This window comes from Lynx rufus, unplaced genomic scaffold (genome assembly GCF_022079265.1).
Source record: "Lynx rufus isolate CCGP_SWC_20201006 ecotype Redwood Valley unplaced genomic scaffold, mLynRuf1.p SCAF_4, whole genome shotgun sequence".
NCBI lineage: Eukaryota > Metazoa > Chordata > Mammalia > Carnivora > Felidae > Lynx > Lynx rufus.
Window position 1 is genome coordinate 124606437 of NW_025814856.1, and position 25880 is coordinate 124632316.

The 25880-nt window shown below is 40.4% G+C and overlaps 1 protein-coding gene across 3 annotated transcripts in view; it reads right to left on the minus strand.

Annotated features, from left to right (window-relative positions):
* The window catches only part of LOC124524942 (retinitis pigmentosa 9 protein), a 192175-nt gene that overhangs the window by 159288 nt on the left and 7007 nt on the right, over nucleotides 1-25880 (minus strand). For all 3 annotated transcript variants that reach the window (XM_047097393.1, XM_047097392.1, XM_047097394.1), the window contains exons 2-6: nucleotides 20069-20099; nucleotides 18890-19019; nucleotides 15963-16054; nucleotides 14179-14240; nucleotides 13107-13467 (exon numbers count right to left, since the gene is read on the minus strand). In XM_047097393.1, the coding sequence (XP_046953349.1) occupies nucleotides 13269-13467; nucleotides 14179-14240; nucleotides 15963-16054; nucleotides 18890-19019; nucleotides 20069-20099 (514 nt within the window). In that variant the 3' untranslated portion in view covers nucleotides 13107-13268. The remainder of the gene's footprint in view (nucleotides 1-13106; nucleotides 13468-14178; nucleotides 14241-15962; nucleotides 16055-18889; nucleotides 19020-20068; nucleotides 20100-25880) is intronic.

Below are 25880 nucleotides of genomic sequence, written 5' to 3' on the forward strand. Positions count from 1 at the left end.
ACCCTTTGTCTGAAATGTCATTTGCAAATATCTTCTCCCATTCCACCGGTTGCCCCTTAGTTTTGATGATTCCTTTGCTGTGCAGAAACTTTTTATTTTGATGAGGTCCTAATAGTTCATTTTTACCTCTGTTTCTCTTGCCTCCAGAGACGTGTTGAGTAAGAAGATGCTGCAGCCGAGATTAAAGAGGTTTTTGCCTGCTTTCTCTCTAGGATTGTGATGGCTTCCTGTCTTAGGTTTATGTCTTTCATCCATTTTGAGTTTATATTTGTGTATGGTGTAAGAAAGTGGTCCAGGTTCATTTTCCTGCATGTCGCTGTCGAGTTTTCCCAGCACCATTTGCTGAAGAGATTGTCTTTATTCCATTGGATATTCTTTGCTGCTTTGTCAAAGATTAGTTGGCCATATGTTTGTGGGTCCATTTCTGGGTTCTCTGTTCTGTTCTATTGATCTGTCTGTTTTTGTGCCAGTACCATACTGTCTTGATGATTACAGCTTAAAATTTTTTTTTAATGTTTTTATTTATTTTTGAGAGAGAGACAGAGTACTAGTGAGGGATGGGAAAAGACACACACACACACACACACACACACACACACACACACACACACAGAATCTGAAGCAGACTCCAGGCACCAAGCTGTCAACACAGAGTCCGACATGGGGCTCAAACTCACAAATTGTGAGATCATGACCTGAGCCGATATTGGATGCTCAACCAGCTGAGCCACCAAGGCACCCCTAAGATGATTATAGCTTTGTAATACGTCTTGAAGTCCCAGATTGTGATGCTTCCAGCTTTGGTTTTCTTTTTCAGGATTGCTTTGGCTATTTGGAATCTTTACTGGTTCCATACAAGTTTTAGGATTGTTCTAGCTCTGTGAAGAATGCTGGTGTTATTTTTATAGGGATTGCATTAAATATGTAGATTGCTTTGAGTAGTGTCGACATTTTGACAATATTCTTCCAATCCATGAGCATGGAATGTTTTTCCATTTTTTGTGTCATCTTCAATTTATTTCATAAGTTTTCCGTAGTTTTCAGTGTATAGATTTTCGCCTCTTTGGTTAGGTTTATTCCAAAGTATTTTATGTTTTTTGGTGCAGTTGTAAATGGGATCGATGCCTTGATTTCTCTTTCTGCTGTTTCATTATTGGTGTATAGGAATGCAACTGATTTCTGTGCATTGATTTTATATCCTGCGACTTTGCTAAATTCATTGATCAGTTATGGCAGTGTTTTGGTGGAATCTTTTGGGTTTTCCATATAGAATATCATGTCGTCTGCGAAGAGTGAAAGTTTGACTTCTTCCTTGCTGATTTGGATACCTTTTATTTCTTTGTGTTGTCTGATTGCTGAGGCTAAGACTTCCAATACTATGTTGAATAGAAGTGGTGAGAGTGGACATCCTTGTTGTGTTCCTGACCTTAGGGGGAAAGCTCTCCGTTTTTCCCCATTGAGGATGATATTAGTGGTGGCTCTTTTGTATATGGCTTTTATGATCTTGATGTATGATCCTCCTATCCCTACTTTTCTTGAGGCTTTTTATCAAGAAAGGATGAGTTTGTCAAATGCTTTTTCAGCATCATCTATTGAGAGGCTCGTGTGGCTCTTATCCTTTCTTTTATTAAGTGATTTATCACATTGATTTGCAGATATTGAACCAGCTCTGCATCCTAGGTATAAATCCCGCTTGACTGTGGTGTATAATTCTTTTAATGTATTGTTGGATCCAGTTGGCTAGTATCTTGAGAATTTTTGCATCCATGTTCATCGGGGAAATTGGTCTATAGTTATCCTCTTTAGTGGGGTTTTGTCTGGTTTTGGAATCAAGGTAATACTGGCCTTGTAGAATGAGTTTGGAAGTTTTCTTTCCATTTCTATTTTTTGAAACAGCTTCAAAAGAATAAGTGTAACTCTTCTTTAAATGTTTGGTAGAATTCCCCTGGAGAGCCAGCCAGTCCTAGACTCTTGTTTGTTGGGAGATTTTTGATTACTGATTCCACTTCTTTACTGGTTATATGTCTCTTCACATTTCCTATTTATTTATGTTTTAGTTTTTGGTAGTTTATATGTTTCTAAGAATTTGTCCATTTCTTCCAGATCTCCCAATTTGTTGGCATATAATTGTTTGTAATATTCTCTTATTATGGTTTGTATTTCTGCAGTGTTGTTTGTAATCCCTCCTCTTTCCTTGTTGATTTTATTTGGGTCCTTTCCTTCTTCTTTTTGATAAATTTGCCTAGGGGTTTATCAATTTTGTTGATTCTTTCAAATAACCAGATCCTGGTTGATGTGTTCTATTGTTTTTTTTATTTCAATATCATTGATTTCTGCTCTAACCTTATTTTTTCCTGTCTTCTGCTGGTTTTGGGCTTTGCTGTTCTTTTTCCAGCTCTTTAAGGTGTAAGGTTAGGTTGTGTATCTGATACCTTTTTTCGTTCTTTAGGAAGGCCTGGATTACTATATACTTCCCTCTTAGAACTGCCTTTGCTGCATCCCAGAGGTTTTGGGCTGTCGTGTTATCACTTTCACTGGCTTCCATATATTTTTAAATTTCTTCTTTAATTTCCTGGTTAACCCATTCATTCTTTAGTAGGATGTTCTTTTTAAAAAATTGTTTTTAATGTTTATTCATTTTTGAGAGAGAGAGTATGAGCATGGGAGGGGCAGAGAGAGAGGGAGACACAGAATCTGAAGCAGACTCCAGGCTCTAAGCTGTCAGCACAGTGCCCGATGCAGGGATCGAATTCATGAATTGTGATATCACGACCTGAACTGAAGTCAGAGCTCAACCAATTGAGCCATGCAGGCGCCCCTAGTAGGATGTTATGTAATCTCCAAGTATTCTGTAATCTCCAAGTATTTGGTCTTTGCAAATTTTTTCTTGTGGTTGATTTTAAGTTTCATAGCATTGTGGTATGAAAATATGTATGGTATGATCTTGATCTTTTTGTACTTGTTGAGGGCTGATTGTGTCTCAGTATGTGATCTATTCTGGAGAATGTTCTGTGTGCACTTGAGAAGAATGTGTATTTCTGCTGCTTTAGGATGAAATGTTCTGAATATATATTAAGTCTGTCCAGTCCAGTGTGTCATTCAAAGCCATTGTTTCCTTGTTGATTTTCTGCTTAGATGATCTGTCCATTACTGTAAGTGGGGTGTTGAAGTCCTCTACTATTATGGTACTATTATCAATGAGTTTCTTTATGTTAGTGATTAATTGATTTATATATTTGGGTGCTACACGTTGGGGGCATAAATGTTAACAATTGTTAGATCTTGGTGGATAGACCCCTTAATTATGATATAATGCCCTTCTTCATCTTTTGTTACAGTATTTTAAAATCTAGTTTGTCTAAGTCTGGCTACTCCAGCTTTCTTTTGGTGACCATTAGCATGATAGATGGTTCTCTATCCCCTTACTTTCACTCTGAAGGTGTCTGTAGGTCTAAATGGGTCTCTTGTAAGCAACATATAGATGGAGACTGTTTTCTTATCCATTCTGATATCCTATGTCTTTTGATTGGAGCATTTAGTCCATTGACATTTAGAGTGAGTACTGAAAGATATGAATTTATTGCCATTGTGTTGCCTGTAGAGTTGGGAGTTTCTGGTGGTGTTCTTTGGTCCTTCTGATCTTTGCTGCTTTTGGTCATTTTTTTTTCTCTTGTCTCTTCTACCCTTAGCGAGTACCCCTTTAAATTTCTTATGGGGCTGGTTTAGTAGTCATGAACTCCTTTAATTTTTGTGTGTCTGGGAAACTTTTAGTTTCTCCTTCTATTTTGAATGACAGCCTTGCTGGGTAAGGAATTCTTGGCTGCATATTTTTCCGATTCAGCACATTGAATATATCCTGCCACTCCTTTCTGGCCTGCCAAGTTTCTGTAGATAGGTCTGCTGTGAACCTTAACGGTCTTCCCTTGTAGGTTAAGGACTTTTTTCCCTTGCTGCTTTCATAATTCTTTCCTTGTCTGTGTATTTTGTGAATTTGGCTATGATATGCCCTGTTGATGGATGGTTTTTATTGAATCTAATGGGAGTACTCTCTGCTTCTTGGATTTTTTTATGTCTGTGTCGTTCCCCTGATTAGGAAAGTTTTCCACTATAATTTGCTCACATAAACCTTCTACTGCTTTCTCTCTCTCTTCATCTTCTGGCACTCCTCTATGATTTGGATGCTATCCTTTTAAATAAGTCATTGAGTTCTCTAATTTCTTATATCATGTCTTTGCCTTAGTTTCCCTCTTTTTTTCTGCTTCATTATTCTCCATAATTTTGTCTTCTATATCACTGATTCGCTGCTCTGCTTCGTCCATCCTTGCCACCGTGGCATCCATTCAAGATTGCATCTCAGTTATAGCATTTTTAATTTTGTCCTGATTAGATTTTACTTCTTTGATCTCTGCAGAAAGGGATTCTATGCTTTTTTCAATCCCAGCTAGTATTATTATGTGGTTCTAAATTCTAGTTCAGACATCTTACTTATATATGTGTTGATTAAGCCCCATCATGTCTTCCTGTTCTTTCTTCTGGGGTGAATTTCTTCATTTTGTCATTTTGTAGGAAGAAAAAGAATTAATAAAATAAAAAAGAAAATTTTAAATATTAAAAACAACAACAACAAAAATAAAGGAAGCTATATCTTAGGTGTGTTTTGGTCTGGTTGTTGAAAGAAGCTTGATAGACTAGAAAAAAAAGGGAAAGGAGAAAAAAAGTAAAAACTTTAAAAATTAAAAAAATGAGTAATAAAAGAATAAAATGAAATGAAGAAAGTGAAACAGAATTAAACATTTTACAAAAAAAAACATAGTAAAAAGAATTAAAACTTTTTTTAAAAAAGAAAGGAAAATAAAAATAAAATTTTCTTTCTGTATCTGAGAAAAAGGAGAAAAAAAAAAAAGAAACAAATAGACCAGCAAACAGAATAAAACCCGAATGAAGTTGTATCCAGTTTCCCCTGGAACTTAAACTATGAATATGAAGCACTTTATAGTCCATACATTAAACAGGCAGAGGGACTTGTGGTGGTCATGTAGGGCATGTGCTAAGAGGGCACAGTTGGGCAGGGCTTGGTGTAATGGATCTGTTCTCCTCTAGGTGGCCCTGCTTAGCTAGGGTAGATCAGTGTGGTGTGCATGCACATGTATGTGTATGTATGTGCATGTGCAGGAGATGTGAAAATGGTGTCACCCAGCTTCCTAGTTTCTGGCACTGGAACTCTGTGCTCTCACTGACCCACAATCAAGCACCCCTCCTTTGTCTCAGGCTTCTTTCCACTCCCTGCTTCTACACTGTTTGTGTCCAAGCCATCAGCCTGCCAGGTGGCACCTCCTTCCTGAATTTTATCTCAGATGGTGCCGTGTTTCCAAAGCCCTCACTTCTGAGAACCCTGCGGCTTGGCCCCATTCTGACCCTCTGGGAGAGGGTCTTGCTGAGCAATGGCTGGGTGCCAGCTTGCCCCAGGGAATGTTGTGTCATCACGCTATGGCAGAGGTTCAGAGACTATGGACAGTGCTGGCTTGCCCCAGAAAAAGTTCATGCAATTGCACGGCGGCAGAGGTTCTGAGATTTTGGCAAACCACAACACACAGCTGGCATCAGATTTCACTGCACTCTGGTGTCTGTCTCAGTACCAGCAAACATGGCTGCTTTCTGGGGTCTGCTGGGACCTTTGCCTGTGGGGAGGATGTATGGCCTCTACCAAATGTCCTCCAAGCAGGGGAACTGCTTCTCCCTGTGTGGCCCACGAACCCCTCAGACCTAGCTGCTTGCTTCTGGGGATTCACCCTTCTTCCCTAGCAGAGCACTGTCAGGTATTGTGCTCTGGAATTTCCTACTCTGATCTCCCGTGTATAGAGTCGTAATGGTATTGAAACCCTCTCCTTTCTCCCAGACAATGGTTTTGGGGAACAGATTTCTTGCTCAGTCCCTTGTGAATGTTTCTACTCTGTCTCCAACTACTTTTGAGGGGAGTGCTTTTCCTACACTCTTACCCCCCTTTCTCTGACCTCTGCAAAAAACAGCTCCCTACCCTGTGTGGTTTCTGTCTCCTCCAGTTCACCTCTTCATGCCACGTACCTACTGAGTTTTGTGGCTCAAGTTATGCAGATTGTTGTGTTAATCATCAGATCAATTTCCTAGGTATGCAAAATGGTTTGGTGCTGCTGTAGTTGCATTTCAGGGATGAGAGAGGCTGAGAACTTCCATTTGCTCCACCATCTTGTCCCTTCCCACCCCTCCTATGTTTTCTTATAGGAGTTTTAAAGCTTCAGGTCTTAACATCATTTATCTATAACAATAATAATAATCATTATTATTACTATTATTTTAAAGTAAACTCTATATCTAATGTGGGCTTTAACTCACAACCCCAAGATCAAGAGCCAGTTAAGTGCCGCTCAGGTCTTAACATTTAAATATTTACTCCATTTTGAGTTGATTTTTGTGTGTGGTAGAAGAGTCTAATTTTATTCCTTTGTATGTAGATATTTAAAAAAAAAATTTTTTTTAACGTTTATTTATTTTTGAGACAGAGAGAGACAGAACATGAACAGGGGAGGGTCAGTGAGAGGGAGACACAGAATCTGAAACAGGCTCCAGGCTCTGAGCTGTCAGCACAGAGCCCGACGCGGGGCTCGAACTCACGGACCGCGAGATCGTGACCTGAGCCGAAGTCGGACGCTCAACCGACTGAGCCACCCAGGCGCCCCTGTATGTAGATATTTTTAGTTGTCACAACTGAGGGGTGGTAGTGCTAGTGGCATCTAGTGGGTAGAGGCCAGGGATGCTGCTTAATATCCTAGAATGTACAGAATAACCCCCCACAAGTAAGATTTAGTCCCTGAAATCAATAGGGCCAAGGTTCAAAAACTCTGCTATAGGGGCGCCTGACTGGCTCAGTTAGTAGAGCATACAACTCCTGATATCTGGGTTGTGAGTTTGAGCTCCACCTTGGGTGTAGATAGTACTTAAAAATAAAATCTTTAAAAAACAAAACAAAACCCCTGCTGTAAAGGAGAGGAAAGAGCTAGACAGAGATATGGGATCAAAGGAGGAACTTTTTGTTTTTGTTTTTTTTCAAAAGATGAAAGAACCTTGAGGTTGCTTGGTCAGTGAAATGGGCCCCTTTAGACAAGGTAAGAGGTTGTGAAAATTGGTAGAGACTTTCTTGGAGGGCAATTTGGTAGTACCTGTGAAAATTAAAAGATTTCTACTATCAATGACCTATTCTATTGAGATACTTGCACATATACACTAAGATATTTACTCACAGATTTTCATTACAATGTTAGTAGCTAAGTGAAAGTTTTTGAAACCAATTCCAACGTGTGTTTCCCCACACATCCAAGGAATTCTTGTGACACCAGCAGGGTGTCCTACAACTTACCTAAATTCTCATACTACCTGGAAAGAGTATCAGATTCCACAGGTTAAGGGCTCAGTCCAACAAGACTGCCCCACCCCTCTTCAAATGCCACTCACAAGCCCTGTTCTTTGCCAGACCGACTTGCTACAGGTTGGAGGTTCCAATGCCACTTGCCTTGGGTTTGATTAATTTGCTTACAGCAGCTCAGAGAACACCCACAAACACTTTACTTACTAGATTATTGGCTTATTATAAAAGGATGTAAGTCAGGAACAGCCAGATGGAACAGATGCTTAGGGCAAAGTATGTGGGAAGGGGTGAGGAACTTCTATGCCCTATGCAGGCGTGCCTCTCTAACAGGACTTCCATGTGTTGACCCACCTGGAAGCTCTCCAAACCATATGAGAAACTCCATATTACATGGACATGATTGATTAAATCATTGGCCACTGGTGATTAATTCAACCTCTGGACATTTTTACCCTCCCCTGAAATCAGGAGGTGGGACTGAAAGTTCCCTTTGCTATTCATGGTTGGTTCCCCTGGCAACCAGTCCTCATCTTTAGGTCCTTTCCAAAATTCACCTCATTAACATAAGTCTAATGATGGTGGAAAGGGGCTTATTATGAGTAACAAAACACCCGTTTTTGCCTTTATGGTTCTGAAGTGATTTCAGGAACTGGGGCTAGGAGACCAAATGTTAAAAACAAAAACAAAAAACAAAAAACAAAACCCTTATTGCTCTTATCACTCATGAAATTCCAAGTATTTTAGAGAGATATGAGCCAGAAACTGTGGATGAAGGCCAAACGTACATGAGAAATATATTTTGGTCATCTGAATGACCATGTAGGGGCCAAGGCCAGGCTACCCCAAGATGGGCCACTTTGACATGAACATTATTTTAAGTTAAAAGCAATCAAAACCCAGAAGATTCAGGAAAAGCTCTTTATCTCCTCATCAACTGCCTGCCTATACCAGGAAGAGAACTATTGAGATTCTTCTTTTTCTAAGATATTTATTTGTATAGTAGGATCACCTCTGTTTTCTAAACATCTCTCACCTCCCTGCTAATGTTTTGCTCAGCCTCCTACCCCTCTCCTAAGCTCATTTATATTGCTTCACTGTCTTTGGAATTTCATACATAGGAAACTATATTTGATCTTCTCTTGTTAATCTGTCTCATGTCAATCTGATTCTTAGTCCAGCTAGAAGGACCTTGAAGGGCAGAGAACATTCTTCCTCCACAATGACCAAATACATAATTCTCATAAATCACCATATCACAGAAGATAAATAGGAAAAAACTGTACTACACAAAGAAGAATGGTTAAATGGTTATGTGGTACATTCCAACCAGGAATTTTGTGGCCACTTAAAGCTTGTAGTAAGCAGTAAGACTGCCAGGATATAGTGAGATGAGGTCATAGAATGGTGTTCATAGTGTTAGTCAGTTATATAAAACTAATTAAAAAAAAAAACTGTATGATTGTGTTTGGTAGTGTATTTTTTTTTTAATTTTTTTTTCAATGTTTATTTATTTTTGGGACAGAGAGAGACAGAGCATGAACGGGGGAGGGGCAGAGAGAGAGGGAGACACAGAATCGGAAACAGGCTCCAGGCTCTGAGCCATCAGCCCAGAGCCCGACGCGGGGCTCGAACTCACGGACCGCAAGACCGTGACCTGGCTAAAGTCGGACACTTAACCGACTGCGCCACCCAGGCGCCCTATGGTAGTGTATTTTTAAAAAGATCTTGAAGGCTCTACCAAACTATTTTCAGTAGATAGACCCTCCTTTCACTTATTACTCTCTAATGGCTCTGAATTGGGAACTTTTTATGAACATATATTACTTTTATAATTTTATTAAAAAAATTTTTTTAAGTAGACTCCATGCCCAACCTGGGGCTTGAGCTCAAGACCCTGGCATCAAGAGTCACATGCTCTACTGGCTGAGCCAGCCAGACACCCCTGCTTTTATAATTTTAAAACAGCTTTTAAATGATGGTGGCAACAGAGCAGTTGAAAGGAAGAAAGAGTCTGAAGACAAGAGTGATGGGAAAGGAGGAAGATCCCAGAGGGAGCAGGAACAGATAATGATCGTAGCATAAGTAGCAGCAGGAGCAACTAACATTCATTAAGCAACTGAAATATTCCAAACTGTTGTAAATTCTTGATGATTCTGTGAGGTATATATTATCTGTCAAGGAAATGGTAGCACAGAGAGATCAGGCAACTTGCATAGTCGGATAGCTCACATATGGTACAGCTGGGATTCAATTTTTTTTTTTCAACGTTTATTTATTTTTGGGACAGAGAGAGACAGAGCATGAACGGGGGAGGGGCAGAGAGAGAGGGAGACACAGAATCGGAAACAGTCTCCAGGCTCTGAGCCATCAGCCCAGAGCCTGACGCGGGGCTCGAACTCACGGACCGTGAGATCGTGACCTGGCTGAAGTCGGACGCTTAACCGACTGCGCCACCCAGGCGCCCCATTTTTTTTTTTTAATTTTTTTTTTCAACGTTTATTTATTTTTGGGACAGAGAGAGACAGAGCATGAACGGGAAGGGGCAAGTACAGCTGGGATTCAAAACCAGGCAGTCTGGATCGAGAGCCAATGCTCTTTTTTTTTTTTTAAATTTTTTTTTTCAACGTTTTTTATTTATTTTTGGGACAGAGAGACAGAGCATGAACGGGGGAGGGGCAGAGAGAGAGGGAGACACAGAATCGGAAACAGGCTCCAGGCTCTGAGCCATCAGCCCAGAGCCCGACGCGGGGCTCGAACTCACGGACCGCGAGATCGTGACCTGGCTGAAGTCGGACGCTTAACCGACTGCGCCACCCAGGCGCCCCGAGAGCCAATGCTCTTAATCACTGCCCTCTACTGCTGGCTGAGTTGGGGTCCAGAGCACAGGTGGAAGCTGGCCTGACAAGAAGAGAAACTTGTTTAAACCACTGTATTCATTTTCTATTGCTGGATAACAAATTACCACAAACTTAATGGCTTCAAACATATATTATCTTACAGTTCTGTAGATCATAAGTCTGAGCAGACTCCGCTGGGTTTTCTGCTTAGTGTCCCACAAAACCAAAATCAAGATGTCAGCAGGGTTGGAGGCTCTGGGTAAAGATTCTTTCCTTTGGCTGTAGGACAGAGTTCCCCATCTTCTTGCTGGTGTTTGTCAGGGGCCTCTAATTAGTGTCTACTGCATTCCTCACCTTATAGCCCACTGTAGTCCTGTCATCTTTAAATCAGCAATGGTACGAAGGAATGGAATCTGAGTTCCTATATTACTACCAGCCAGAGAAACTCTGGCTGTTATTTGTTTAGGAACACACAGATAATGTCCCTTGCCTTGTGCTTGTAAAATAATCTAATCATGAAAGTAGAATTCATCATATTAACAGTCACGGAGATCAGTGGGGAGAAATGTTGGGACCATTTTAGAATTTTGTCTGACACAACTATTACGATGAATTTGTAGGATGTCTTGGTGAAGGGAGGTCTGAGGGCTTGTAATGCTTTCCTGGATGAGTGGAAATGCTCCATTTGAAGGTAGATGCTTGAAAATTAAGGTTTGAGTAGGTGACTAATACGTTTTTGCTTGCTGGTCAGCTTTATGGGCTCAGTTGAGTTTGAAGATGATGAATTTGTGGGGGTACCAATCTACAGAGCTATGTGATTTTTCTCTAGTAGTCTGGGTATAGATGCAGAAGAGGTTTTTGGTCTTTCTGAGAAAGCTGGGCAAAAGGACCACAGGTCAAGGGAGATGACAGGCTTAAGTGATGGACTCTGGGATCCAGGCCAGAAACAAAAGACAGACAAAACCAGAGTGAAGGAGTAGGGACGGTAGTTGCCTTGCAAGGGTTGTAGGAGATGGCCCGACTTCCAGTTATAGCAAGAAGTGGAGGAAGGTTTCATTAAGAGGTTAAAGATACAGAGCAGTGGTTCCCCAAGTGTGGTCCTCAGACCAACAGTGTTAGCATCATTAGGGGTCTTATTAGGAAAATTCCCAGGTTAACCACAAACCTACTGAATTAGAAACTCTGGAAGTCTGGGAGCACAGGAATCTGTGTTTTAACAAGCACTGCAGTAGGTATTGATGCCCCAAGGCTTGAGAATCATTGACGTAGTCTTTCATATTAAGAGTGCTTTTAGGGGCGCCTGGGTGGCTCAGTCAGTTGAGCGTCCGACTTCGGCTCAGGTCATGATCTCATGGTCCGTGAGTTCAAGCCCTGCGTCGGGCTCTATGCTGACTGCTCAGAGCTTGGAGCCTGTTTCAGATTCTGTGTCTCCCTCTCTCTCTGACCCTCCCCCGTTCATGCTCTGTCTCTCTCTGTCTCAAAAATAAATGTTAAAAAAAAAAAAAAAAAGTGCTTTTATGGTGAATAGGATTCCCGAGGGACAGTAAGAAATTCCTAGAAGAAGAGTATGAGACTGGTAGGAAACACTGAGATATATGGGAGAGGACAAATGGCCTATGTTCTGCATGCTGACCTAGGATGCCAAGGATAAATGTAAAGGATGCCTGAATTAACTGGCCTTAGAATTTTCAGAAATAACAAGCCTTAGCTGGCTGATTCTAATCTGGACCAATGTGTTATTGAGGTACTACTATTCCAAGGCCAAGATTGGGAGCATTTATTGATGAGTAGGAAATGGGTCCATTCTGGGACTGGATTGGCTGTTCTCAACCTCCAGGGAAAGACTCAGAAATGGGAGAAGAGTTACTGGGGCCCTGAAAACCGCAACAGCCCCTGCTGAAGAGGGAGGGATGCCTGTGAGCAAGCTCTATCTCCATATGGCTCAGTAAAAAACAAGATTTACTCTCCCTTGGCTGCAGGCACCACCATGATGGGCTGAGCTGCTTTTGCTATGACACAAAGATAGAGGAGCACAGGTAGGTTGTGCTTAACCAACAGGAAGGAAGTGTGGGATGTATTTTGGGATGTGAGTAGCTGACCCCATATAATAATTCCCCTATATTCTTAACAATTTTCTGATTCAATGACTCTGGGAAAAATCTTGGGACTCAGTAAGATTTAAACACGTGAAATACAATGTAGCCACGCAAGATTTTTCATTGCTGTTACAAGGAACCCTTCCTCATCAATTAACAAACCATCTCAGATGATTATACACACACCTTTTGGTGCAGCAATGCCAAAAGAGATTAAACAGATTAAAATAATCTGTTTTATACTGTTAAAAAAAAAAAAACCAATGTACAGATGAGTGTGTATGTCATTCGTGTAAAAAAAAAAAAGCCCTATATTTGTGATATATAAAATACTTCTGGAAGACTAAACAAGCACCTTGTAAAACTGTACCTTTTGGGGAAGGGAAATGGGTAGCTGGGGGAGAAAAGAAGGAAGAATTTCCATGATTAAAAACCTTATGTACCTTTTAAATCTGGAGCACATGCATGCATTATTAAGAAATAAAAAGTTACTACATTTAAAAAATAAATAATGAGCTTTTATTATCCTCGACAACAGAGAAAAGCCACGCTGGAGTCTCTGGGAATTCTGGGAACGCTCCCGGGAGGAGGGGAAGGCTGCAGCAGCACCTGGAGCTTCCTCAGAGACTCATTCCCTCAGTCTCACCCCCCTGGCAGAGGCAGCTGGAAGGAATCACAAACTGCAGGGATCAGTGGGAGGAAGACAATGAACAACGCTTTCCTGCCTGAAATCAGCCGCTGTCCAGAGCCGGCACCAGGGAAGACACAACTCACCCTCCGGGGGTCACGTCTTTGCTGGAAGGCAGGTGAGATTCACACGCGTGACACCGAATGCCCTGCTCTCTTGGGGTCTCCAAGTCCTCCCCGATTCCACACCCTCTGGTCTGGGGCCACAGTGTCTGATTTTTGAGAGGAGAACATGGAATAGGTCAAGTCTTAGTCCGAGTCTGAACTCTCATTCGACTTGGAAGACTTATGCTTTCGTTTTTTCTTCTTCTTCTTTTCTTTTTTCCTTTTCTTATGCTTTTCTTTCTTCTTCTTTTTCTTGTGTTTCTCTTTACATTCTGAGGAGCTGGAGCTGCTCCCATCTTCATCGGAGGTGGAATCCTCCAGTAACTGTTTTAACTGCTGTATCCTAAACAGAAGTTTGACCAAAGAACCATATTTAACTTAAAAAAATTGTAGATAAAGATGATGTGAGAGCAGCAGCGAGGGTAAAAAATGTCATGAATAACCACCTTGCGAAAGACGGTACTTATTTGTGCATGTCTTCCCCATTCTTGTCCACGTCCATGCCTGTTTGACAGGACTGTAACCAGTATATGAGCCATTCTGTGTTCTTTTCATTGTCCTAAATATTTCTGCATGTTTCTCGAGTCCTTACCACAGAACTTCTAACAGATGCCTACTTTCCTTACTCACTGCCCCCAACTGCTCAAGTAATCTATCTCCTCAAAACAATTATTACTTGGCGTCACCAGTTTTGGGAAAAACAAACTCTCCCGTTTTTTCACCCTATCTTTGTTCATGTCTAAGGATCATTTTTAACAATAGCTCAAATCCTTAAAGACACTGGAGAAGATAAACTAAACTACTGTTGGTTGCCAACATCAACTAACAGTGGTATGAGCAGGCTGGGCCAAACACACTGCTTTGAGCCAACCCAGATAGAACAAGGCTGGCCTGCTCATTCCCCACACACTGGCCTTTCCAGTGGTTTCTCCTGCCTTCCACATATATCACAACTACATTAAAGTACCATATTTACCAAACCACTCATCTAATACCAGAATGGGTGTTTCCAACTTTATGTAAGAGGGTATTGTTATCACCAGGACCACCTCACCTTATGTCCTTTTCATGTCTTTTATTCTCTCGTATGATATCATACATAGGATCTTCATGTGCCTTGAGGATTAGAGAAGGGTAAGGTTGGATTAGGGCTTTGTGGACTGTTAGTTAAAGTAAAATTAAATTCATATTTCACTGAAACCAGTTTTTTTTTTTTTCCTGTTTGGTGTAATTTTATATTTAAAATTTTCTAATCCTTCTTAAGGGTCACCATCACTTCAAACTTGTGGAAGTTACAAAAAAGATTTTTCAATTATACAAATACAATTTGATAAAATATAATCTGAATAGCCTTTTTAAGGATATAAACCATGGAAGATTCATTATTAAATATTACTCAAAGTTAGAAGTATTGAGGTAATTCTATGAGGACAGATGATCAAGAGATATTAAAATAAGTTGGAAAACGATACGTAAGAATGATTCATTTATAGGTGCACAAAAACATATGTATATGCCCAAAAAGAACTGTAGAAGTATACTTATCAAGCTACTTAATGCATATTCACTCTGTAGAGATGCAATATTGCTTTTGAAAAATCAATTGTGAAAAGCCCTAATGTAAAATGTCAAGTTAGTTAAAGCAAATGTATTCTTGTAACATTTGTGTAATTAAAAAGTACTTGTTTAGAATGACTACACATAGACTGAACTTTGTGGTATGTCAAATATCTTTAAAAATATCTAGTAAAAGTTTTACATATGTAAGATAAAAAAGAAGCTAAAAATGTCTATATTTGTACCATCCAGAGATATCCACTGCTAACATTTTAATGTGGTTGTTCCAGTCATCATTCATAATTTACAAAAAATTATAATCATATTATATATACAACTCTATTCTCTTTTTCACTAAGATTTTATTTTTAAGTAATCTTTACACCCAACGTGGGACTCAAACCTACAACTCTAAGATCAAGAGTGGCACGCTCTTCCAACTGAGCCAGCCAGGCACCTCTTTCTCACTTATGTCTTCATGAGCATATTCCTATGATACTACACATATTTCTAAAACATGATTCTTAAAAGCTATATGACTTCTATGTTACAGTACTTATGTTGACGTGCTGGCCACTGCAGTTGTTTCCCAGTTTTCTTTAGTCTATTTTTCAGTCATATAAATAATTCTAAATAATCCCTTATACATTAATAAAAATTTGTATATATTGATTTTTGTTATACCCTTAGGATCTATCCTTAGAATTTGGGTTTCTGAATTAAAAATAAATGAATTTGTTCATTTTTTGAGAGTTATGACCAATTTATCTGTTATAGGAATTGTAAAAATTGTCATTCTAGGTAGCATTGATTTATCCAGAATATTTTCTTCAAATTTTTTAAATGAAAGCACAATTTTTAAATGTCTTAAAATCCCTGGCAAATGTTTGTAGTAGTATAAACTTCTACTTTATAATAGAAAGATATTTAATCTTTAGACAAAGACTGGGAAACTAGAATGATGATTTTAGTTATGAAACAAGATTTTTTAAATATAATAAGTAAAAAGTGACTGAATACATAACAGTGTCTTTTGGAAAAAGAAATCAGTGTCCCCAAGGCATAAGCAAATAACGCTTTAACAAAAGTTAAGTTTTTGTTAATGAACTAATCTATCACACAAATTCAGTTTAACAGAGATGTAGTTAACACTACATATTTTGGCCAAAAGGCTCTGGGAATATATTTTATGTTAACCTCCAGTTCACTGGTAACTGCCTGAGTCACTTGACATTCCCCATCTCTGGTAAATGTAAATTGAAACTCAAGAGTTTTACTTACTACTCTGAACTGTTCTAACTTTTGGTTGCCTTTGATAAAGAAAGGGCATTCTTTGTCGCCTGTTCGGTGACCGTACCGTTTACAACGCCAACCTAAAAGAAAGAAAAGGGATATATTTCTGTAAGATAAAGCAGTTTTACCTAATTAAGATAAAGTATCAGTAGATCATACTAAAGATATTTTTCATTAGATTCCAATTTCCAAAGCTAATGCAATTAGTGGATGAACCATGTAAGATACCAGAAAACTGAGAGAAAACAATTGCTTCCTCAAGCATCCTTTCTTTAATCTTGGGTTTTAGAAATGAGCCAAGTAGGGGCGCCTGGGTGGCTCAGTCGGTTAAGCGTCTGACTTCGGCTCAGGTCATGATCTCACTGCTCATGAGTTTGAGCTCCGAGTCAGGCTCTGTGCTGATAGCTTGGAGCCTGGAGCCTGCTTCAGATTCTGTCTCTGTCTCTCTGCCACTCCCCTGCTCATGCTCTGTCTCTCTCTCTTAAATATAAAATAAAATGTAAACAAACAAACAAACAAACACAAATGAGCCAAGTAGTTACTAAGCAATCCTGTGCTAAAAGCAAAGTGTGATTTTGTTTTAATAGTGTGTTATGGCTTGAACGGTATTGCTCCCTCCACCCTGTCCCCCCATTATGTTTAATGTTCTAACCGCTTGTACTTCAGAATATGACCTCATTGCGAGATAGGATCTTTAGATCCCTAGGCCTGGGACAGATCCTTCCCTCACAGCCTTCAGAAGGAATCAACACTTCTCACACCTGGATTTCAGACTGATAGCCTCCAGAACTGTGAGACAATAAATTTCTGTTTAAGTCACCTGAGAGCCTCTTCATGAATGAAAGACAAGGATGCAAAAAAAAAAAAAAAAAAAAAAAAAAAAAAAAAAAAATAGAAAAGACCATTTTGGAAGAAATAAAAACATAATGAGAAGAAAAAATTAATATCCTTAGAGAACATATTGCAACAACAGAATTAAAAAAATCATAGAAGAAAATCACAGCTTTTGGAATTGAAATAAAAATCTTAACTGAAGGACTGGAAGATATGTTGATGAAACAGTCTAGAAAGCAGAAAAAAAAATAGGACAGGAAAGATCAGAAATTAGAAAATCAATCTAGGAAGCTCATCAGGTGAGCTCTAGCCCCACTTTGGGTGAGCCCCACTTTGGGTGAGCCCCACTTTCTCTCCCTCTCTCTTCTGCCCCCTCACTCACTTGCGCCCTCTCTCTCAAAACAAAACAAAATTCTTCTGTAGTAAGAAGTCAACAGATAATGAAGAAACCTGAAAAATCAAAAGGCAGGAATATAATCATATAATTTAGATACAGAGATAAACTTGAAAATATGTAAATTTTATTTAAGTAATCTACACCCCATGTGGATCTCAAACTCACAACCCTGAGATCAAGAGTCACATGCTCCTGGGGCGCCTGGGTGGCTCAGTCGGTTAAGCGGCCGACTTCAGCTCAGGTCATGATCTCGCGGTCTGTGGGTTCGAGCCCCGCGTCAGGCTCTGTGCTGACAGTTCAGAGCCTGGAGCCTGTTTCGGATTCTGTGTCTCCCTCTCTCTGACCCTCCCCCATTCATGCTCTGTCTCTCTTTGTCTCAAAAATAAACGTTAAAAAAAAAAAAAAAAAAAAAAAGAGTCACATGCTCCTTTGACTAAGCCAGCCAGGCACCCCCCAAAATAATCTTAAAAGAGGTTTACAAGGTTACCTTTAGGGTGAGGTGAATGGGGCAAGGAACTAGGAACTGCTATTTTTTTTTTTTTAAGATATTTGTTGTATTCAAACAGTTTTCTCTATTTAAAAAAATTTTTTTTTTCAACGTTTTTTTTATTTATTTTTGGGACAGAGAGAGACAGAGCATGAACGGGGGAGGGGCAGAGAGAGAGGGAGACACAGAATCGGAAACAGGCTCCAGGCTCTGAGCCATCAGCCCAGAGCCTGACGCGGGGCTCGAACTCACGGACCGCGAGATCGTGACCTGGCTGAAGTCGGACGCTTTAACCGAATGCGCCACCCAGGCGCCCCCAGTTTTCTCTATTTTTATTTTTTTAAGTGTTTAAAAAAAAATTTTTTTTAATGTTTATTTATTTTTGAAACAGAGAGAGACAGAGCATGAATGGGGGAAGGGTCAGAGAGAGAGGGAGACCCAGAATCCGAAGCAGGCTCCAGGCTCTGAGCTGTCAACACAGAGCCTGACACAGAGCTTGAACTCATGGACCATCATGACCTGAGCTGAAGTTGGACGCTTAACAAACTGAGCCACCCAGGCGCCCCTAGGAACTGCTATTTTTAATTATGTACATGAAGAATCTTTGTACAAACAAACGTCTTTAAATGGCAGCAGTACCCTTTCTTCAAATACCAAATACCACTTAAGCTGGATGAAGGTGTTGCGGCTCTGGTGGGGTGGGGGCGTGCACACACAGCACTCCTGCTCTGGACCCCCCCCTTGTGGCCGTAGCTCCTCTCAGGTCACATGGATGAAACCTTAACACCACTGATTGGGGGGAGAAGGGGGCAAATCACTGAGGCAAGACCCAAAGGGACCTGCCCTCCAATGCATCCCTTGTCCCTTGTGACATTTCTACAACGGAATATTCTTTCTGTTACTTGAATATTACCAAGGAGTGTACCCCAAAGGCAGCTACGGTCCTGTGGGCAACTACTGCCCTTAGGAGTCAGAAGCCCTGGAGTCAAAGCCATGCTCTGCCTCTTAACTCAGACACTCACTAACATACGCAGCTCAGCTTCCTTAACTATGAAACGGAGATCATGCCTTGGCTAAACAGGGCTCGGTGAGGGGAAAAAAAAAAAAAAAAAAAAAAAAAAGTAAACACGCTTTGTAAGTCATAATATATAACTTGTGTGTGCTGAGGAGTGTTACCTGAAACTCTCCCATACTCACACTGCATAACTTTGACTTCTTTCCCGAGTGGCATCCAAAGTCCTTTAGTTGGTGCGTGAGCCAGAAATTCCCTGGCATGTTCGTTGCCTGGTACATCTGGTATACAGTCTTCCGGCTTAGTCTCATCTTCCTAAAAAAGGAAACAACATGTACACGACGTGGCAAAAGAGCACTGGAATTCTCTCCTACCTGCTTCAGAACACAGCACTGCCTGGCTTTCACATGGGCTGGACATGCCCATGTCATCCTGTTACCCTCTCCAGTACTAGAAAGAAAGACAAATTATACCTGACAGAAAAACCAGAAATAAACATACCAGAAGAATTATATCATGAAAATGATATAGCTATTCTTAGAGAAATATTACTAGTTATTGTTCACATAGGAATGCTTTGAGCTCCAAATTCTGACTCTAGATCACAAAAATTAGATTCTAAGATTACAAACTGTTCTGCTAACTTAAAAGCCTTGTGGAATGAGACAAAGCATAGAATTAGAAAAGATTTCCTGAAATAATAAAAATAACCTGTTAAAATTAAAAAAATTATTATACCATGGAGATCACTTGTCATGTTTTACAATCTCATACATGCTATATTTGACATGTGCTCTCATCACCAAATAACTTCAGTACACAATTCAGGTGTTATATTTATATTTTTTTACCTTCTGATTTTTTTCAGTTCATGTGAATATTAAATTTATAATGAAAGAAGGTTTTCTAAAAATCTTTTCACTGAAAGGGAGCAAGCAGAAAGTTGCTCTGGCCTCTAATGAGTCCTCTAAGTCTCGCACCAGGGGCTGGACTAGAGGAGCTTCCAGTCTCCTCACAGACAGTAGTCTCTGATGACGCTCAGGAAACCAGCAGTGAGTGAGTCACAGATGGAGCAGAGCGGTGAGAAGATGCAGCCACAGCAGGAGACAGAGAAGGGGACCGATCGCTGAGGAACATGTGGGCCTGCCACCGTTTCTTAGGGAACAGTCACACGGTTGATCACATTTCTACAAAGACACAGGCTGGAGACACAAAGTGTATGGACTGACTGGCAGGGAGAAGCAGGGTTATGAAAAAAGATGTTCCAAACCTTATATAACAGTTTTTCATAACAAGTTACTGAGTCTGAGCACTGAGTCAAATATGTCTGAGAGAATAACCAAAGGTACAAACTTCACACTGACCTTGATAAGCCCCGGAGGAGGTTTTTCATAACTAGAAAGGAAAAGAAAAACTGCCGTCAATCATGTTAACAGGAACACAATACGTTTTAATGAGCAAAAAGCAACTAGAGGTCAAAATGAAAAGAATATCTTTAGTAAAACCTTAAAACTGCATTAGATCTAAAGCAGTTAGTAAAATACGCCCAGCAGTCAGAGATCTTATATAAGTAAACTGATGCTACACCACATCCTGCAGAGATCTAGAACTAAAATTCACTGAAATGGTAACTTGGTGTCTGAGCACAATGAATTTATTTTCGAAGAAGAGAAAGCAAGAGATTGCAGGCGAAATGTGTGGGAAGACCCAAGAGCTAATCATGCTTCCAGACTGTCACGGTTGTCAAGTTATTTACCTACCATAACTTCCTCTTACCCAGCATGGAGGCTCATGTGGGGAAGGCTGAGGAATCTGTTCTAACCTGGATGGAGGCAGTGCAGGGGGGCAGGAACAAAACGGGAGGGAAGGGCCTGTTGCAGGGGATGGAGGCGATGGTGATCTGTCCTAGAGGCTTCCTTTCCCATATCCCTGCAGCTCTCAGTTCAAATCCTGCCCACTCACCCTGCCCGCAGAGTGAGCCATCCATTCCTCAGTTCTGACAGCCCGCTGTGCCCGTACTGACCTCACTGGACTCGGGGTGTAGGACCCCTGCATGGTGCCTGGACGACATTCTTTACTGAATGCTGCTAGAGCAAGCAGATGTATGATGTGTGGGAATGTACGTTCCCTTGGAGCTCACAGACTCCCAAGGGTCCTAAGGGTACATACGCATCATGTCTATGCTCCCAACTCATTTTCACTTCCTATCACTCTGCTGAAGTGCCCCAGAAGGGTTCTGGATTCCAAATCTGGAAAATCAGCACCAAATGCTTGTGTTCATTTAAACAATTATTTTTTAGATTGAGATACAATTGGCATATAATATTATTATTTTTAGGTATAATCACGTTGATTTTTAAGTACTGTCACACAACTGGCTATCAAACACACTGGACACACCCCCTTCCCTCTACAAAAAAGCAGCAACTGCAAAATCATGTGGGACAACTGAACATCTTAGGTCTTGTCAATGACTCTATAAATAATATTTGGAGAGGGCATCTGGGCAATAGGCTGTTTACAGTTGTGATTTGAGAGGCGTCTGAGTGGCTTAGTCAGTTGAGTGTCTGACTCTTGACTTTAGCTCAGGTCATGATCCCTGGGCAGTGGTATCGAGCCCCATGTTGGGCTCTACACTGAGCATGGAGCCTGCTTAAGACTCTCTCTCTCCCTCTGCCCCTCTCCCCGAAGCTTATGCAATCAATCAATCAATCAAAATTGTGTTTTGACCCTAAAAGTTTGGAAATGTGGGAGTCCCAAAACTGCTGCACACAGGTAGTGGGTTCAGAGATGATTAATTTTCTGAATTTTGTATAGTGAAAATGTCTTACTTTTAGCACCAGGAAAACATTAATAAATGTTAAAATGGTAAATCATTTATCTAATAGTCAAATAGATATCGACTATCCCAAAAGGAATGTAGGACAATACTGCAAACAGTTTAAGTTAATAAAAAAAATGAGTAGGGTAAAGTATTTGGTGTGCTTCCATGTGTATATATGGGGAAAAGGAGACTATATGTACATACATACAAACACAGATATGCCTTGTTATGAATAGCATACCTCTGGAAGAGTACCTGAGGGAGGGACCTTTAGTTTTCATTACATTTATTTATATGCAAATATATCAACTCAACGTTTTTCATTACAAAAGAAAAATGAAATTAATGGCATTTTCCTTATACGTATGCTGGCATAAACCAAGGAAAAATTAGCCTCTGAAGGAAAATCCAAAGGTAATTTGAGATATGAAAGAAAAAAGGGCCAAAAATATGCTATTAACAGCTCCCTTCTGCTATAGAGTTATATAGGCAGCATTTTTGTTTTACAGTTATAGTGTTATTTCTGTAATTTTTTCCCACGAATTAAGTCTTGACTCTAGCTCTATTCAACTTGGTATTTTCCTCCTAACAAAAAAGAACGGGTAAAATAGGTGAAACTAAACTTAACTATCAGGCAATATTGAAGGTTCAACTTAAAAACTTACTCCTTGCAAAAGTAGCCAGTCAACAATTATGCCAGGCATGGGGCTAAGTATCAGAAGAGAGAACTAAGGGCATAGAAAACTTGCTTTTGCCAAAAATTCCTAGGAAGAATGAGGCATGGTACTCAATCCATGGATTTATTTCCCTTGAGTAAAGAACATCAAACTCATTACTAAATTGTATTATTTTTGTTACTTGATTCTCTGTATAACTGTGCAACTGTCTTGATGGAGAGGTTTGGTTTTTTTGAGTAGAAAACCCCCACATTGCAGGTAGAACATTTTTTAGTTCAAGATCAGTGTGAGTGGCCTTTGGAGGTGTTAAAAAGAAAACCACAGGCCCAAAATGGAGCCAGTTAGGCCAGGTCACCAAACTGGGCCTTAATACAGACTCTAGTTACAGTTTCAACCTCACCCATAAATGTAGTCTTCACCTTCAGCAGTAATTTTCTGATCAGCACCAATAAACTAATCTGTCACATGGGCCCTCCTACCCCCCAAGAGAAAGATGAGGTAATTTGCAGGATAAAACTCCCTGCTCTTCCAACTAAGGCAAAGTGACTTTGCCTGGAACAATTGTTTCTTTTCTTTTGCTAATAACTTCATTCACCACCCTACTTATAGAAATGTTCCGTTTTATACAACTCTTTGGAGCACCTCTCTACTTGCTAGATGAGATGCTGCTGGATTCATGAATCAATTAATAAAACAAATTAGATTTTCAAATTTACTAGGATGAATTTTTGTTCTTTAATACAGGTAAAAAAAATTTTGGTTTGAATGGACTCATTCTCACTGCTGTGTACTTTGGGACAAGCTATTTAACCCTTCAGAGCCTCCATTTCCTCATGGGTGAATATGTCACAGCACGTATGTAAAAGGCACTTTGCAGTGGTGGCTCCTTCTGTTGAAAGCAAGTTGCTCTCAGCAGTCTCATGAGGCAGGTCAAGACTAGAGCACTCGCATCACAAAGACCAAGATGTGGACCAGTAGAGAAACCTGGCCATCCCAAGCCAGACTTCACATCTTTGTGTAGATCTGTAGCTTTGTAAGGATTTGCCAGCTGCTTCTAAGTGGAGGTGGGCATCAACCTGACAGTGGACTTCCCAGACAGCATCCCCAGCTGGGTTTACTGCCTTTCTTTTTAAAAATAATTTATTGTCAAGTTAGCTAATATACAATGTAGTCTTGGCTTCGGGAGTAGATTCCCGTGATTTATCACTTACATACAATACCCAGTGCTCATCCCAACAAGTGCCTTCCTCAATGCCCACCTCCCATTTTCCCTGCCCCCACCCCAACCTCCCACCCCCATGATCCCTCAGTTCTCTGTATTTAAGAATCTCTTATGGTTTGCTTCCCTCTCTGTAACTTATTTTTCCTTCCTTTCCCCTATGGTCTTCTGTCAAGTTTCTCAAATTCCACATATGAGTGAAAACATATATCTTTTTCTGATGGACTTATTTCACTTAGTATAACAGCCTTCAGTTCCATCCACGTTGTTATGAATGGCAAGATTTCATTCTTTTTCATTGTCGAGTAGTTTCTAAAGCCATGAGACTCAGAGACTCCTCTTCCATATCTGGCTTCAGGGATCACTGCCTTTTCCCCATGCAGGTGGTACATCAGCATTCAGCCAAGTCTATCGTCATGTCCTGTGAGGCTCATAAAATACGCCTTATTATAGTTATTAAACTATCTTGATAAAATCACATAAGAAAAGGGCAGGCCAGGGACTCTGACCGTCAGTTTTTTCAGTATCAATTCCAACATTTTCCTTCACTGATTCCAACAACTGAACACTAAGCAGTAAGCAGCTGAATTGGGACAATCATCCAGACCTCGTGACATTCGGCATTCTTTCACTGAGTTGCAGCCACTGTTCTGGGCCAGCAGTGTATCTCCTGTATTAATAACTGTTCCTGGGTTAAATAAATTGTGCAAGGGCACACAGCCCAGAGTCCATGTGCTCACCTGTATATGACTATCAGTACATGTTTAGCTGAATCCAGTAATCAGTCTAGCACCATGTTTATCACTGGAAAACAGAAGACTCCAGTAACACTTTAAATTCAGAGCTTCAGTACAATTTGATTTAGGCATAGATACTATTGTGAATCCAGTCTTCCCTAAAAATTTCCCCCCACATTGCTTATTTATCCTTATTTGTGTAAAATTTACATACCATACTTCCCTAGGTTTTGACAACACTCTCCTCCCCAAAGCAAAATACCATGAGGCTGTGGGAGGTAGTAACAAGGACAATGACCTCACACTCTCTCTGAGGCAGGGATCGGGTTGAGTGTGTGCAGATATTAAATGTATATGCACTTGGTTGTTGATGCTAGGAACATCCATGTGGAGGCAGATAATTCTAAGGAGTTTGTGAGGGGAAATGTCAAGCTACAAGGCAACATTTGAGCTACGCCCTGACATATATACCAAGTTAATGGGAAACTGAGCTATAGGGTTTTTAATCATGGATTTTAGTAAGGATAAGCTTTCATCATCTGGTTTGCAGACCAGGAATCACCAGTGGAAAACATACCCTGCCTGTGCTCAGCTGCATGGACTGGGGAGGCCCTCCTTATTTCTGGCCAGGGGCTGAACTGAGAGAGACCCAGAAGCCTGAGAAAGAGGAAGCAAATTCTGAGGCTGGGTGTCTGTGTACTCAAAGAGCATCTCAAGCTCTTAAAGGGATTTGTACCTCTTCTATAAGGAGTAATACATAAAGATTTTAGCTCAGATCTGTACATTAATGTTGTAAATCTCCAGGGAAGGACTCATTTTAATACTTCAGAATGGCTGCAAAGTATAGAAACACTTAATGATTTAATGTTTTCTTTATCCTGACCCTCTTCTTATGCACCAACTTTAAAGATCCTTCAGAACAGGGGCACCTGGGTGGCTCAGTCAGTTAAGTGTCTGACTTCAGCTCAGGTCATGATCTCATGATTTGTGAGTTTGAGCCCCGTGTCAGGCTCTGTGCTGACAGCTCAGAGCCTGGAGCCTGCTTTGGATTCTGTCTCCCTCTCTGCCCCTCCCCCACGTATGCTTGCTCGCTCGCTCGCTCTCTCTCAAAAATAAATAAAACATTAAGAAAAAATAAAGATCCTTCAGAACAGGGTGAATATCAGAGGTTACAGGGGTTAGGGAGAATTGACCAAGGGAAAAGTGAAATGCTTTTTCTTTGTCCCTTCTCTTAAGATGTGAAAGAAAACAACTGTGGTGGATGTTATATTATGGCTTATAATAAGACTTGTAATTTCCTATATAAAGGTTATAGGAGCATCTTATGTTTAGTTTTGTTCCTAGTTCCTGAAATAGGTCCAAAACTATAAAGGTGAAAAGTTTCTTTTGTTAGTCATAACAAGCCCCTTTCAACCAAACTGTTTATATTAACGGAGGTGACAAAGCTCCTAAAGATGAGGACTGGTTGCCAGGGGAATGGATTCTGTGATTAGAGAATTGGAACTTTCAGCCTTACCTCTAGGGAGACTGAATTAATCACCAATGGCCATTGATTAAACAATCATGCCTATGTTATGAAGTTTCTATAAAACCCCCCAATAATGGAGTTCAGAGAGCTTCAAGGTTTAACACATGGAGGTGGGGTGTACCTGGAGAGGACATGGAAGCTCCATGCCCCTTTCCATACACCTTACCCTATGTATCTGTTCCATCTAGCTG